Source organism: Callithrix jacchus, chromosome 19 (assembly GCF_049354715.1).
Source record: "Callithrix jacchus isolate 240 chromosome 19, calJac240_pri, whole genome shotgun sequence".
Lineage (NCBI taxonomy): Eukaryota > Metazoa > Chordata > Mammalia > Primates > Cebidae > Callithrix > Callithrix jacchus.
In genome coordinates, this window is record NC_133520.1 from 31,687,193 (window position 1) to 31,703,053 (window position 15,861).

The window sequence follows — 15,861 nt, forward strand, 5'->3', positions numbered from 1 at the left end:
TATCATTTAACGTTTAATAATTGCAAATATTTTTATTACAATTTACAGATTAGTTATGTTATATACACAAATATAATTTTAACTATAAAACCCAACAAACTAGTTACATTTAAATCATTGATCTGTAGAAGCCAATTTAGTCTTCTAGTCCCCTAAATTTACCTTCCTTAAATTATACAAAAATAAAATCTGATAGTTTTGATTTCAAGTTAAAGATGAAGAAGTGTTACCACATTTCATCACTCAGAAATGGAACTTTTTCCTGTCTGTACAAAGCCTTTTACATGCTACATTGACACTTAAAGCACCATTAACAAGATTATAAATGTGTAAAATGTTTAATTAAAACCTCCAAGGATTTTCTGTGTAAGATTATGGGGGTTTAACTTTGTTCTAACAACTAGAATTGGGATGAAACTAACAAGCATTTTGCTTTTTTCTCCTTCAGTCTAACTTTAAAACAGTCTCTTCTGTCCTTCTCATCACCTTCTGATCACTTCTTCTAAAGGAGGGTAGTATATGGAAGAATTCTTAATCAAGCTTTTAGTCATTTGGTAGTGAGGTTAGAATCCCATGGGGACAATCTCCCAAAATCCAATGAAAGATGTCTCATTATTTTCAAACACGCAGAGGTGCTAGGTTTCAGAAACAGGAAACACAATGTAAGTCTCGGAAATAAAATGCTTCAGCTTGGTTTTAAAAGAATGCCTATGTGTTGTCAAAAAGCCTTTTTCAAGGCAAATGATGCCTGCTTTCCAATTGACACAGCTGGTACTTGACACTAGCCTGTTTTCATGTTATTAGACCAGCCTGTAAATGTGCTCCCTATCATTACCTGAAGTGGAGGTGCACAAAACACACAGAATAAGGGCTCTGCAAAACTCTGACCAACTTTTATGGTGTTGCATTCTCAATGTGTTTAAGTATGAATATATAAACACTAGAAGCAGTTCTTAGAACAAACCAGATAGAAATAAAATAATGACCAGGTAGATTGTAAACTGAGGTAGTAACCCTGTAAGCACTTCTGATGAAAAATTCATCCCCACACTTATTAAGTTCAAAGCTAAGAGGTCACCTATTCTACTTGTGTTTTCCCTGATAGGAAGCACACGGAGTGAAAGCAGTCCACTGAAGAGTTGGTTAACAAGCCATCAACCTAACTCATGTGTACCTTGTAAAGCTAAACAAATAAACCTAACACAACCAGTCAATGCAAAGACTTCAAAGGAAACTTTGGGCTAAAGATATTAAGACTGTCTAGTCATTAATTTATACTTCTTTCCTGAAAGTAAGGACCTTGCCATTACTTCTCTCATTATTAAATAGCAGGACACAATAAACCTGGATATTGACTGAAGTTTATATTTTACATTTCAAATGTGAAAATTCAGAACTGCCTGAAAACTCAGAACAATTTTACAGTGACGTCCTGACAGTTTTCAAAGTGACTGTGCTGAGGCATGCTATTCACTAACACTGGCTTTCTGTTGAGAACACATATACCAAAATCAAATTACTCTGAGATGTCTCCTCTTTCTTCCTAGGAAAATTCTAGGCTTTTAAGTTTAAAAAATAAATGCTTGTGATGTAACTATTACTTTCCAGAGTGTTTTACAACAACTTCAACCTGTTAGGAGATACAAAGAACTATATTAAATTGGGAACTACGAAAACATATACAGAACCCTCTCCAAAGAACAGTTTGCAAAGAAATTAAATACATTAGATGTTAAAATGTGGTAGAAAGATGCAGCTTTCCCAAAGTAGTAAAGTACTGCACATTCGAGTTTTGTGGCAGTTCTTGGAAATTTCCTAGGTAGAACATTATTTTCAACCCAAGTCATTTTTACAAGAAAAAAAAAAGTGACACAAAATAATATACTTTAAGTTGGTAGCATACACAAGGGTATTGTTTTAGCCTAAGGTAGATAGGCCAAATCATTGAAATAAAAAAAATATAGAGAAAAACATCAAAGCCCATTAACTTCTGAATTTTGAGAAAGAAACAGAAAAGAGCCCAAAGTTTTCAGACAGGCACACATAATTTAGATTAGAATGAAAATGGGTTTTAAGTCCTATAAATATCGTTTTCCAAGAAAATGAGTTTTGAAAGTGCAAAATGATAACTCAAAAAGGCCCCCTTTTCACTCAAGCAAGCAAAGGACATTTAAAAGCACATCCAACTAAATCAAAAAAGGGAGGATTAGAAATGCTACTTAATCCTTCATTATCAGGGCTGGCTTCAAACCTGAATGTTTCGGAGTAGGGTATTTGCAAAAAAAAAAAATTAAACTAGATCCAAGTTATATTTCCTCTAAAACAAACAAACAAAAATGTCAAAGGACAGCTGCCAAGATTTGTTTTTAAAAGACACCTCTCAGGTAAGAGGTAGTGTATGCTAGGACTACAGGCTGTCAACCCATCTTAACATTGCTTGAAAACATTAAGTCCTTTGAAGCATTTTCCCTGGAGTCTATTAAACATTCTTTCTCTGTGCTCAAATGTCAAGCAATATCCAATAGCATCTTCTGTTTCTTGAATTCGTTTCTGGAACCTGCATCCATCCCTTGCAAATTCTTCCCATGGTCCTTTGCGATCCTCATCACCACTTATATAATACTCAGTAACTTCTTCAAGGAAGGTTACCTACAAAGACAAAGACAAATTTCAACAACTCTCTAGGATGTTACAATTAGCATTGAGGTCAATAACCCTTTATGCTACCAATTATTTCAGAATATAGAATATCTTACTATTCCCAGCTAAGAATAGTATCAAGTTCTGACTAGATGGCATTTGGATGAAACAGTCATCAAATGTCACCTAAATATTTCATATAGAGATATGTATCTTTCATCTATCTATATCTCTCATTTATCTGTATCTACCTGTGTAATGCACACACACACACACACACACACACAGAGTTGTCTGTCCCCTGTTCCCCGTGCCCTACCGGCCGTTAGCTTTTGGTGTTAATAAAATGAATCCAGATAGGGAACTGAATTTTTCATGCTGTTATTAACCCTTGCTATTTTTTAATCCTTAGAGAAATACAGTTCTGTGATATTCTTCCCTTAAAATGACAAGCAAAACATTTCTGAAAATAACCACTATATCCCCGGAAGTCACTGTTTTCATCACAGCATAAAGGCTTTAACAATATTTTTGCTTACTTTTATTCGTTTTCCTTTTAAAATTTTTTTTCATTTTTCAGTGCTTTCTAACTTTTAAATCAACATGTAGTACTATTTTTATATTACTACTTTGGTAATCACAATATAGAAGAGAAAACGTTACTTAATAAACAAAGTACAGCCAAATTAGTATTTTTAACGCCATGTTACTGTAAGAAACGTTATAAGATTTTAAAAACCTTTGTATTCAAGATGCTATCACTATACATACATGAAATTGATTCTAATATACATAACAATCCCTACTCATTACTACTTAATCCCTACTTAATTTCTAATCGTTTTTTTCTAAGATATCAAACTCCAAAAGTAAATACTTGCTTTAAAGTATGTTTAACAGTTACATCAGCTAACCCCACTGTGGCCTACTACTTTCGTTCCCTCCCTTTACATCAGGCCAAGGGATGCCCCTGAGGACAATTAGCAGGTATGTAACACCTTACTAGATACTGCTTTCTAGTTTGATTATTACTCATTCATTGTGTCATTAAGACGTATGTCTAAATAAAAACGTAGTGTTATCACATGCCAAGCGCTTTTCAAAGAGTTTTACATTTTTATTTCATTTAATCCTCACAGTAACCCTATGGGGTATGGACTATTACCCCATCATGCGGATAAGAAAACAGAGGAAGAAGGGTTTTTCTAGACTCACTGTATCCCATACACCATATTCCATCTATACCAATGGCAAGTAGTCAAAGGCTGTCAAATAATCCTATCACATTCAGACAAAATCATTTATAAATTCTGCTTCTAGTTCAGAGTCATTTCATTTTTCAATGAGCAAGCTAAAATTAGACATGAGACTGGCCTGAGGTCTCTCAATAAGAACTAGCATTTAAAGGCAAGGCACAATAAATTTTGAGTTTGATTTGTCTCATTTAAGTTTTGCAGTAACTTGTATAATAGATACTATTTTTCCCATCGTAAGTGAGAGTTAGGTAACTTCCCAAGTCTGGCTGCCTTCCAACTCTCTCAGCCTTCACCACTGAGGGGTAGAGAACTCGGGTCTCCAGCTGTCAAGTGCTCCTTCCATTGCCCCACTTTGCTTCTTACCTATTCATTCTAAATAGGTCATTTTGTCAGGGTCCCCTTGACAAAAGGATGAGAAAAGCTCTTTTACCATGACATTTACAAAGTGTGAACTAAAATTTATTTTGCCCTAAAGACATAAGATTATCACCGTTTAGAGGTATTTTCTACCCAGGAATAATTTCAAAGTATTAAGCTGGCCATTTGGAGCCAAGAGATTATGGTACTGTCCACCGGAAACTCGCCAGTGCTGCAGAATCCGAGGTCAATAATGACTCGCCCACTATCTTTTCTTTCCAAATAACGGTATAGGAAACTAAACAAACTTTCCCTCTACAATATTAATAGACATCTGAGTTTGGGGAGATTTCAATTAGTAACTTCAGTTGAATCAACAATAAAGAAAAACTAACTCAAAAGACTCCCCAGATAAGGCTAACCTGACAATGTAATGAAAGTAAAACGCTGCCTGAAGTTTTAAGACTAGCCTGGGAATAGGAAACAACCAGTCAAGATAAACCAAGTTAAGTGGCCATCACTGTTTAATCTGTAGCTGACCACTGATAACTGCGTTGCATTCCTAAGAAAAGGCAGTACCACTTCCTGTATTGGCTTTGACTGTCAAGTATAACCATGTGATATCAAAACCACTGAAATTACTGTTGCCTTTCATGCCAAACGACCAGATAAATTTGACGTGCTACTTGATATCATCATCCCTTTGGGTTGTAATGGACAGGAATGAAGACACTTGTTATATGCAAACAAAATGTTAAATATTTGCAAACATACCACATTTAAAATCATTTTAAAACTCTATGACTGTAACAGGACCTTTTCAACCTCTAGAAAATTAAATCGTATATACACAAAGTTTAGTAGTCTGAAAAAAAAAAAGTGTGAGAAGTTGATGCTTGCAAGGAAATAGCCCAGAACTACTAATCCAAATAAAAATGACAGTTTCCTGCTAACATCCACACACTGGTATGTACGTTTTGGACAAGAACAATGTGCATGGCGGTGGGGGGTGAGGGAGAGGAGAAGAAGGGTCATTTACATATTTCTCAGTCCAAGCATATGAATTTAGAGGCCTTCCTCAAACACACATGCATTACTAAGCCTCCAAAAAGTCATGCTGCGATATTTAACCATGTCCAGTCAGAACACACCAGGCATGTTAAAAGACAAGAAACAAACCTTTTTTCTTTTGACATGTGTGTGTCTTCTTCCTCCAGAAAGAACTTCACGCTGTACCAAGTCTGGACATTCACTTTCTTGGCTCCCCAACAGCTGCACCTTACAAGAAAGTAAGGTGTGACACTCAGAAATGGCCACAATGGACTCAGATGGTGCCTTTGAGTCACGACAGCCTTTCCAATTTCCCCCTGATGTTTGAAAAGGAGCCTTAAAATTTAAAGGGTTGTAGGGATCATCAGAATTACAGAAAGAGTTCCACAGTTTGAGACTCTCTGCTTCATCTGCACTAGATTCCCAATCGTCTTCCTCCCCAGAACTATGCTCAGGGGTCTCAGGAAGGCTCCCTGACTGGGAGGAATTCTCTAGATCAGACTTGCCAGACAAATCCTTCTCTGAATCAGAAGGCTCTTCAGGAACAATTCTGGCAGCAGTCTGAATTGTTGCTGTAAAGTTCTGGGGATTGTAAGGATCTACACTGTAGAAAGAGTTCCAAAGGTGAAGCCCTTCAGGGTCTTGTTCGAGGTCTGAGTCTGACAGTGAGCTATCACTATCAAAACCATCATCCTCAGCTTCCTCATCCCAATCCTCACCTTCTGGATCGGAACTGGTTTCCAGGTCACTGGATGCACCTCCCAAAATATAATCTATGAGTTTGTTACTACAAGCTGGTCTGGCAGAAATCGGAAGGTCATCTCCTATGCATGAGTAGTCAACCACACTTATTCGGTCCTCTCCAGGCTCCTTTTCCACAGGTATCTCACAAGAGGGACAGCTCTTGGAAGGGCTCTGTTTTTCCAAAGCAAGTGGAACCTCTTCAGTTAACAATTCTATTTTTTCTTCAGTGGATTCCTGGGTGGTTCCAGGAATGTCTCCGGCAGGAGGAACAAACTGTGTTGGGTTATTTCTGCAGTGTTTCAGATCCATCCGGAGAAGGCTGTGCTCCTCCTCCAGGCTGTGGTAGCCATGATCTTGGTCAGGGGTGGGTAACTCTTGTCCCTTGCTAGCCTGCTGAAGGAATTCCAGCCGTTTCATGCGAAGATGGTGAATTTCTGGTAGGCCTTCCGTAGAAAGAGGTGGACATCCCTGCCACGAGGCCGGAGTGAGCTCTGCACTCAGCGGCTGGGGATGACAGTGGTCCTCTCTCAGGCGGCAGCTCTCTGAGGTTAGTGTCTGAAAGCCGACTAAATCGCCATTTCCATCACTGTTCTGATAGCTGACTTCTAGCCGAGGAAAGCAGTCCAGGTAGGAAGGGTTCAGCAAATAGGAGACCACGCTGAAATTGTCTATGCGTTCAATGTTTAGAGACCCGGAGGGCGAAGAGCCAAGTTCCCGGTCAGAGTACAGACGGGATTGAAGGCTACTGGGCAACAGTTCCACTCCCCACAGCTGCTGCTCTAAGAGAAAAGCGTGTGCTGCGGGGTCCCAAGCACTTCCCTTAGCTTTAAGCTCCAAATCTAAGTCTGGGGGCGAGCACTGCCAGTGGATCCCCTCCTCTAACCAATCAAGGGGACTGGTAGCCAAGGGGCCCAAGGGGTCCAGCTGGAGCGAACTCAAAGATTTCTGCGCTGTGGGGGCGGCTTGTTTCTCCCGTCCCTTCAGGGCTCTCAGGGCGTTGTGGACTCCAGCAAAATCTAGCCATCTGGTCGGAAACATTCCACCGAAAAGTTGACCCCAAATCAGCAGCTTCTGAAGCAATCCGGGGAGCGGCGCAAGGAGCTGGGAAAGGAGCCTCGTCCAGTAGCTGACCCGAGTCTCGGGCCGGGCCGAGGAAAGCAGTGTGGGGTTCCCGGAGTTTTCCGGGGCAAGAGGCCTCGAGAACTTGGAAGAGCCTGCTTGCGATCGCCAAGGGAAAAGGGGTAGCCAGAACCGGGAGCCCGCCCGAGGGCCGGGCCGTTTCCGCGATCCGCCTGTCCCCGGCTCCATCTCCTTTTTCTCGGCAGTCTCTCAGGTAGGGCCGCGGCGCTAGGCGGCTGGAGGTCGAACGGAACTCGGAGGAAGCCTACAGAATCTCGGCCCTGCCCAGCGGTGGCGTCGGTGCTCCAGGCCGATTTCTGAGCCAGCAGAAAAGCCACAGAGGGCAGCGGATGCGGCAGCCGGCGGCAGAACACACGGAGGAACGGCCCGCGCAGGAGGCGGCGGCTGATGCGACTTCCATCTCGGCAGGGAAAGAAGTTCCCTAGTCGTCTCGACGCGTCAACAACATGGACAGGAGCCCGCCCGCGGCCTCGGCGGCGGTTTTCGGAGTGACAGGGTTGAAAAGCCCCTGAGCAGCGCCACACCGGAAGAGCTGGGTTCGCTGACGGGCGCGGTAGAAGAGAAGCCCAAAATGGCCGCAGAGCCCGCGCGCCGGCAGGACACCCCCCTCTCGGCCGCCGGATGAGACGCAGGACTGCCGGGCCTCTACGCCACTAGCGCCGCGCCGCCTAACGTCACTCGTTAAGCCCACAGGGGCGGGTCTTTCCGCCCACATCCGTGTGGCTGCCGATTGGTCTCACCAGATTTCCCTGTCGGCTTCCTTACTCGAGGTAGGTGGGCACAGCAGCTAGAGGTTGCATCAGCCGGCGGGATGGACGCATGCGCAGTCGTTTCTCTGCGGTCTCCTAGGAGACCGCCCCGCAGCCCTCTGGGTTACTGTGGTCTCCTAGGAGACCGCCCCCGCAGCCCTCTGGGTTAAAGGGCTTGGGGAGAGAGTTTCCAAGATAACCCGAGAATTTCCCGGAGGCCTTTTGATGGCCTAATACATACCAACATGTGTACGTCATCCCCTGGTATGCAATGGGGATTGGTTCCAGGACCCCTTAGACGCCAGAATCCGCAGATGGTCAAGTCCCTTATGTAAAATGGACAAGTGTTTGTTTATAACCTACATACACCTCAGATACTTTAAATCTTCCTAGATTAAGTATAATACCTAATACAATGCAAGTGCTATTATAGTTGTTATACTGTATTTATTTGTATGTTTTATTGTGTTTTTTTTCCTCGAATGTTTTCAATCCATGAAAGTTTGAATGCCCAGTAGGCCAACTGTAGGCTTCTCGTAGTCTTAGATTTTTATTATTCATTTGTTTATTTGAGACAGGGTCTGGCTCTGTTGCCCCGTTGGAGTGCAATGGTAGGATCTCAGCTCAATGCAGCCTCAACCTCCTGGGCTCCAGCGAGCCTCCCACCTCAGCCTCCGGAGGAGCTGGGACTACAGACCCGCACCACCACACCTAGCTAATTTCTTTCTGTTTGCTTGTTTTTGTTTTTGAAATGGAGTCTCACTCACCAGGCTGGAGTGCAGTGACGCGATCTCGGCTCACTGCAACCTCCGCCTTCCGGGTTCAAGCGATTCTCCTGCCTCAGCCTCCGAGTAGCTGGGACTACGTGCACGCGCTACCAGGCCTAGCTAAATTTTGTATTTTTAGTGGAGGGGGGGGTTCACTATGTTGGCCATGATGGTCTGGCTCTCTTGACCTCGTGATCTGCCCTCCTTGGCCTTCCAAAGTGCTGGGATTACAGGCATGAGCCACCGGGCCGTTCAACTTTTGCATATTGTTTATATAGACAGGGGGTGCAAGTGATTTTTCTGCCACAGCCTCCCAAGTAGCTGAGACTACAAGCGGGTGTCACCACACCCGGCTAATTTTTGTATTTTTATTTATTTATTTATTTGAGACGGAGTTTCGCTCTTGTTACCCAGACTGGAGTGCAATGGCGCGATCTTGGCTCACTGCAACCTCCGCCTCCTGAGTTCAGGCAATTCTCCTGTCTCAGCCTCCTGAGTAGCTGGGATTACAGGCATGCGCCACCATGCCCAGCTAAGTTTTTTTGTATTTTTTAAGTAGAGACGGGGTTTCACCATGTTGATCAGGATGGTGACTATCTCCTGACCTCGTGATCTGCCCACTTCGGCCTCCCAAAGTGCTGGGATTACAGGCATGAGCCATGGTGCCTGACCACAACCACTTTCTAGGAAGCCAAGAGGGACTCAGTTTGTGTTGTTTACCTTGTATTATTACCCATGCCTCTGGAAAATCTCACTTCTCGATCCTAAGAACTTCAGAAAAAATGTATTAACAATAGAAGTCAGTTTCATAATAGAGATCCAAGTATGCAAATTCGTTACTGGAAGCCTGTTTCTTGTAAAGCAAGGCTAATATTTCCTCTTTCAATGGCTTGGAAAGAAAACTACGTTTTCTCAATGCCTAGCCTAGACAGAGTGGGGCACAAAGATTAGCTAATATTCTTCTGTGGTTCTGCTTTCTGGCCCTCTGTTGTTTCCTCGTTGCCTGCAGAATAAGGCTCTATTCAGCCTGCCCTCCCACTGTGCTCTTCTAGCCTCCTCTTCTGTCACTTGTCTTCATGCGTGTTATACTCTAGGAGCATTGGGCTTACCTGTACTCCTTGTTTCATGCCTTAACTCATGCTGTTTCTCAGCCAAGAAAAGCTGCACCTTTCTTCTTATACACCTACTCATTCTTCAAGATCCAACTCAAATGTCAGCTCCTCCTTGAAGCCTTCGTTGACCTTTCCAGCCAGAGTTAATGGATCCCTCACAGCACTTATATTATTCTGCTCTCTTAGAGCACTTAATACATTGTATTGTATATACCTGTAAATGTTCTCTCTTGCTGGTCCCTGAACTTCTTGAGGGCTGTATCCAACTGTCTAGCAAAGTGGTTCCCAGATTATACTCTGGGCACCCCTGGGGATCCTGCTTTGAAACCCTTTCAGAGAGTCCTGAAGGCCAAAAATATTTTCATAATAATTCTAAGCTTTTCTTTTCCTTTTTAACTCTCATTTCGTCGTGAAGGTACAGTGAAGTCTTCTAGAAGATACATGGTGTGTGATCTAGCAATAGAATGACTGCAAAAGTAGATAGATATGAGATTCTAGCCATTTTATATTAAGCCAGATATTTAGACATTTGGAAAAAATGTAAGACAGTGCCGCTCTTCTCACTAAGCTTTTTAGTTTTGAAAAATAATTGAACATTACCAGCCTGGGCAACATGGCAAAACCCTGTCTCTACAAAATATGCACAAATTAGTTAGGCATGATGGTGCACGTCTGTGGTCCCAGCTACTCCGGAGGCTGAAGTGAGAGGATCACTCAAGCCTGGGAGGCAGAGGTTGCAGTGAGCCAAGATTTTGCCACTGCACTCCAGCCTGGGCAACAGAGTGAGATGCTGCCTCAAAAAATAAATTAATTAATAACATGTAATGGATTTATTATTTTTAATTCAATTTTTAAAAATTTTGGGCCAGGCATGGTGGCTCGCACCCGTAATCCCAGCACTTTGGGAGGCTGAGGCAGGTGGATCACGAGGTCAAGAGATCGAGACCATCCTGACCAGCATGGTGAAACCCTGTATCTACTAAACAGACAAAAATTAGCTGGGCATGGTGGCATGCGCCTGTAGTCCCAGCTATTTGGGAGGCTGAGGCAGGAGAATTGCTTGAACCCGGGAGGCAGAGGTCGCTGTGAGCCAAGATGGTGCCACTGCACTCCAGCCTGGCAACAAAGTGAGACTCTGTCTCAAAATAAATAAATAAAATAAAATTTTATTGTTTTTACTGTTAGAGACAGGGTCTTATATGTTGCCCAGTGGGTATTCACAGGTGCAATCCCAGAATGCTATGGCCTTAAACTCCTTGGCTCAAGCAATCCTCCTGCCTCAGCCTCCCAAGTAGCTGGAACTGCAGGTGCCTACCACCACACCCAGCCTAAATGAACATTTTTCAGTATCTTGAATTTTTTTTTTTTTTTTTTGAGACAGAGTTTTCGCTCTTGTTACCCAGGCTGGAGTGCAATGGTGTGATCTCACTTCAGCCTCCCAAGTTGCTGGCATCACAGGTGTGTACCACCACACCAAGTTGATTTTTTTTCTTTTTATTCTATTATTATTTTTTGAGATGGAGTCTCTGTGGCCCTTGCTGGAGTCCAGTGGTGCGATCTCAGCTCACTGCAACCACCGCCTCCTAGGTTCAAGCGATTCTCCTGCCTCAGCCTCCCAAGTTGCTTGGACTACAGGCACCTACCACCATGCCTGACTCATTTTTATATTTTTTTAGTAGAGACGGGTGAAATATATTTTATATTTCACCACGTGTGCCAGGTTGGGATTTTTTTTTTTCTTTTTAGTAGCGATGAGGTTTCACTATGTTGCCCAGGCTGGTCTCAAACTCCTGAGCTCAAGCAATTTGCCTATCTCTGCTTCCCAAAGTGCAGGGATTACAGGCATGAGCCACTGCACCTGGCTGGGGCCCTCAATAATTTTTAAGATTATAAATTTTTCCTGAGACCAGAAAGTTTAAGAATCATTGAGGTAGTATGTTGACTGGCACATAATAGGCAACCAATAAATGTTTGTTTAATGAACAGAAGAGTAATAATACTTTAAAATAATGTCATCTTCCTTAAGAGCAAGCCTCTTGCATTCCACTATCAACTTTGTCACTGACTAATAGCATATACCCCTGAAAACAATTTCTTAAAACTTTCTTGAATGGGCCTCCCCTTTCCCATGTAGTCATTGGATATATAATTTTTATTCTTCCTTATGTTGGAAGTTGTCCTAGAGAGGGAAAATGCAATCATAAAGTATTTAGGCTAGGCATGGTGGCTCACGCCTGTAATTCTAGCACTTTGGGAGGCCAAGGTGGGCCGATTGCTTGAGCCTAAGAGTTCAAGACCAGCCTGAGCAACATGGCAAAACTTGGCTCTACAAAAAATTAACCAAGTGTGGTGGTGTGCACCTGTGTTCCCAGCCACTGGGGTGGTTGAAGTGGGAGGATAACTTGAGACCAGGAGGTTGAGATTTCAGTGAGCTGAAAACATGCCACCACACTCTAGTATGGGTGACAGAATGAGACCTTGTCTTGAAAGAAAAAGGGAAGGGGAGGAAGGGAAGACAGGAAGGGAGGAAGGGAGGAAGGGAGGGAGGGAGGGCAGGAAGGGACGGTAGGAGGAGAAAGAAGGAAAGAAAAGAAAGGAAGAAGGCAGGGCGCGTGGCTCATGCCTATAATCCAAGCACTTTGGGAGGCCGAGGCAGGTGGATCACGAGGTCAAGAGATCGAGACCATCCTGGTCAACATGGTGAAACCCCGTCTCTACTAAAAATACAAAAATTAGCTGGGCATGGTGGCGTGCGCCTGTAGTCCCAGCTACTGGGGAGGCTGAGGCAGGAGAATTGCTTGAAACCAGGAGGCGGTGGTTGCGGTGAGCCGAGATCACGCCATTACACTCCAGTCTGGGTAACAAGAGCGAAACTCCATCTCAAAAAAAAAAAAAAGAAAAGAAAGGAAAAAGAGAAGAAGGAGGGAGGGAAGGAGGAAGGAAGGGAGGGAGGGAGGGAGGGAGAGAGGGAAGGAAGGAAGGAAGGGAAGGGAAAAGAAAAAACCTGAGCGACAATCTACAAGTTTATGAAAAAAAAAGTTTTAAAATTAAAATACTTGAGAGCTACCTCTGAGAATGTGACTTTGCCTTGTTTCCTCTCAGCTGGAAAAGTGTGACTCAGCCTTCCCAAGCCTGCTAGAGGGCAGAGGGAGGCCAGCTCTGTACACAGAGATAACATGTTGCCAAGGCCACATGCAAGCTGGTGAAGACAAAAAGTTCGTCAGTTGTCAAGCTAACTGGCACTTTGGCCAGATAAAATTAAAACCTCAGTGAATTCTGTTTATTTTAAAAGACTTTTCCAGCCCTGAGGTAAAAGTGTATATGGCTCTTGATTTTTCAGAGTCGCCACCAGCTCCAAAATCTGATATCCCAGTATCTGCGCACCATGGCTGCTGCCTCCTACCAATCCACACTGCCCTGATATCCCTATTCAGCTGCCAGGCAACCCCTCAGAGACCATAAACCATTGCTCTTACCACTTTTTGTGATCTGTCACACTATTCATTTCCCTCCTTACGCAGCATGAATTTCCATGAACCAGTGTTAAAACTACCCTCTTGCCCTCTACTCCCTGGCAAAATTCCAACCTTAGTTAAGCCCAGCTACTCACTCATTCTTCACCTGCACCCTTGGAGCTAATCATTGCTCAAGAAGATCACTCAGGCATGCTGAGTGACTCATTTCATCCTTGTGATCACAAATCTCATCAACTGTGGCACTCCCACCACAGTTCCCTAGAATCTTTGCTTCTCCTATACTCTGAGACTCTCACAGTACATTTTTTCTTCAAATTTCTAGCATTTCCCATAAATACACATTCTCAGTTTATGATCACATTCATACTTCAAGAAAAAACAGATACAACTGGACAGAAATCACCTTATCTTTCCCTGACCAAATCCACTAGCACCTGGACCCATATAATCTACATTCAATCCCACTATAACCCAAGAAGCCTCCTAGATCCGATCCTATCCCCTTTTTTTAATTTTTTTTTTTTTTTTTTTTTTTTTTGAGACAGAGTCTCACTCTGTCACCAGGGTGGAGTGTAGTGGCATGATCTTGGCTCACTGCAACCTCCACCTCCCAGGTTCAAACAATTCTCCTGCCTCAGTCTCCAGAGTAGCTGGGACTACAGGCATGCTCACCATCACACCTAGTTAATTTTTGTATTTTTAGTAGAGATGGGGTTTTCACCATGTTGGCCAGGATGGTCTCAATCTCTTGACCTCGTGATTCACCCACTTCGGTCTCCCAAAATGCTGGGATTACAGGCATGAGCTAACATGCCTGGCCACCTATCCCACCATTTTTACTCAAGAAATTCTGACCTGTCTTATCCCTTCTTCCTAGTAGCATACACGTTTCTCTCACTAATATTCACATTAACATTATTTAATATCACCATATTAAAAACAAAAAGACCACCCAGCATGGTGGCTTATGCCTGTAATCCTAACACTTTGGGGGGCCAAGGCAGGGGGCTTGAACCAAGGCTTGAGTCCAAGGGTTCAAGACCAGCCTGGACAACATAGCAAGACCTTGTCTCTACAAAAAATTTAAAAATTAGCCAGACATGGTGGTGCATGCCTGTAGTCCCAGCTACTCAGGAGGTTGAGATGGGAGGATTGCTTGAGCCAACGAGGTCAAGGCTGCAGTGAGCCAAGAACATAACCACCACCCTGCAGCGTGGGTAACAGAGCGAGACTGTCTCAAAAAAGTAAATAAATAATAATAAACCTTCCCTAGATATACGCCCCTCCAAGCTTCTGCACCACCAGAGCGAAACCTCTTGAGAGTTTGTCAGTGCTTATGGTCCCCACTTTCTCTTCACCTATACTCTCCCCAGCCTACTCCCATGTGGCTTTCACCCCCACCACTCATGCAGGCAGCTCTTATCAACGTCACCAAGAACATTTCGCTGTATTCACTCCTCTTGACTGTTAGGGGTTGAATTATGTCCCCCAAAATATAAAGTCCTAACCCTCTTAGTACCTGTGAATGTGGTCTTATTTGGAAATAGGTTATTTAGAGATGATCAACTTAAGATGAGGTCATTATGGTGGGCTCTAATCCAAGATGACAGCATCCTTATAAAAAGAGATTTGGACACAGACACATGCGTGCACACAGAGAGAATGCCACATCTATGTGAAGGCAGAGATTGGGTTGATGCATATATAAGCTAAAGAATGCTAGATTGCCAGCAAACCTCCAGAAGCTGGGAGAGAAACATGGAACAGACTCTCTCACAGCCCTCACAAGGAATCAACCTTGCTGACACCTTGATTTTGGACTTCCAACCTCTAGAAATACATTTCTGTTTAAGCCTCTCAGTTTGTAATACTTTCTTAATACATTTCTGTTTAAGCCTCTCAGTTTGTGATACTTTGTTATGGCAGCCCCAGGAAATTGATCATACTTCTTTAGGTTTCTGGGACACCATTGATCTGTTCCTCCTCCTCCTCTAAATGTTGGCCTCAGTCCACCCACGTACCTCTCTGACCTGGGTGATCTCATCTAGTTCCATGGAATTAAACACCACCTGAATGCTGATGGCTTCCATATCTAAACTTCCAGACTGACTTCCTCTGGGTTTCAGATTCCATTCTACTACTTCTCCACTTGGATTTCTGTCACACATCTCAAACTGATCACAATCAAAAGTCTTGATTCAGCTCTACTGAACCTACCTGCCCACCCCACCCCACCCCCAGTAATTCCTCTGCCTACATTCTGAGGCTCCAAACTGAGGCATCATCCTCAACTCCCTTTTCCCTCAATTCCATATGCAGTCCATCAGCAAGTCTTATCAGCTCTACCTTCAAAATATATCCAGAATTTCACCACTTTCCACCATCCCCAAGCCACCATCATTTTTCCCTCCTGGACTACAATAGCCTTCTCTTCTGCTTTCATTCTCGCTGCAAACAGCAGCCAGAAGGATCTCTTAATGCATAAATTAGGCATTACCGCTCCCCCCTTTTTGTTTTTTTGAGATTACCCTCTCTGTTGCCCAGGCTAGAGTGCAGTGGTGCAATCTCAG

The 15,861-nt window shown here is 43.4% G+C and overlaps 1 protein-coding gene and 1 long non-coding RNA gene across 2 annotated transcripts in view; one reads left to right on the forward strand and one right to left on the reverse strand.

Moving 5' to 3' along the window:
• Nucleotides 1-7,842, reverse strand: PPP1R15B (protein phosphatase 1 regulatory subunit 15B). The gene is made up of 2 exons (XM_002760694.6): nucleotides 5,433-7,842; nucleotides 1-2,649 (listed from the first exon to the last, which is right to left on the reverse strand). The coding sequence occupies exons 1-2, from the start codon at nucleotides 7,353-7,355 to the stop codon at nucleotides 2,428-2,430; spliced, it is 2,145 nt and encodes a 714-aa protein (XP_002760740.1). The 5' UTR covers nucleotides 7,356-7,842; the 3' UTR covers nucleotides 1-2,427.
• The window catches only part of LOC144580396 (uncharacterized), a 21,760-nt gene continuing 13,019 nt past the window's right edge, over nucleotides 7,121-15,861 (forward strand). The window contains exon 1 of the long non-coding RNA XR_013529847.1: nucleotides 7,121-7,957. This is a non-coding gene — a long non-coding RNA (uncharacterized LOC144580396). The remainder of the gene's footprint in view (nucleotides 7,958-15,861) is intronic.

What these genes read in the sequence shown, in the direction of transcription:
- PPP1R15B (XM_002760694.6), bottom strand. Translation starts at nt 7,355, where the DNA reads ATGGAGCCGGGGACAGGCGGATCGCGGAAACGGCCCGGCCCTCGGGCG. An exon ending in CACATGTCAAAAGAAAAAAG is followed by an intron (nt 2,650 to 5,432) that starts GTTTGTTTCTTG and finishes TTGTCTTTGTAG; the next exon opens with GTAACCTTCCTTGAAGAAGT.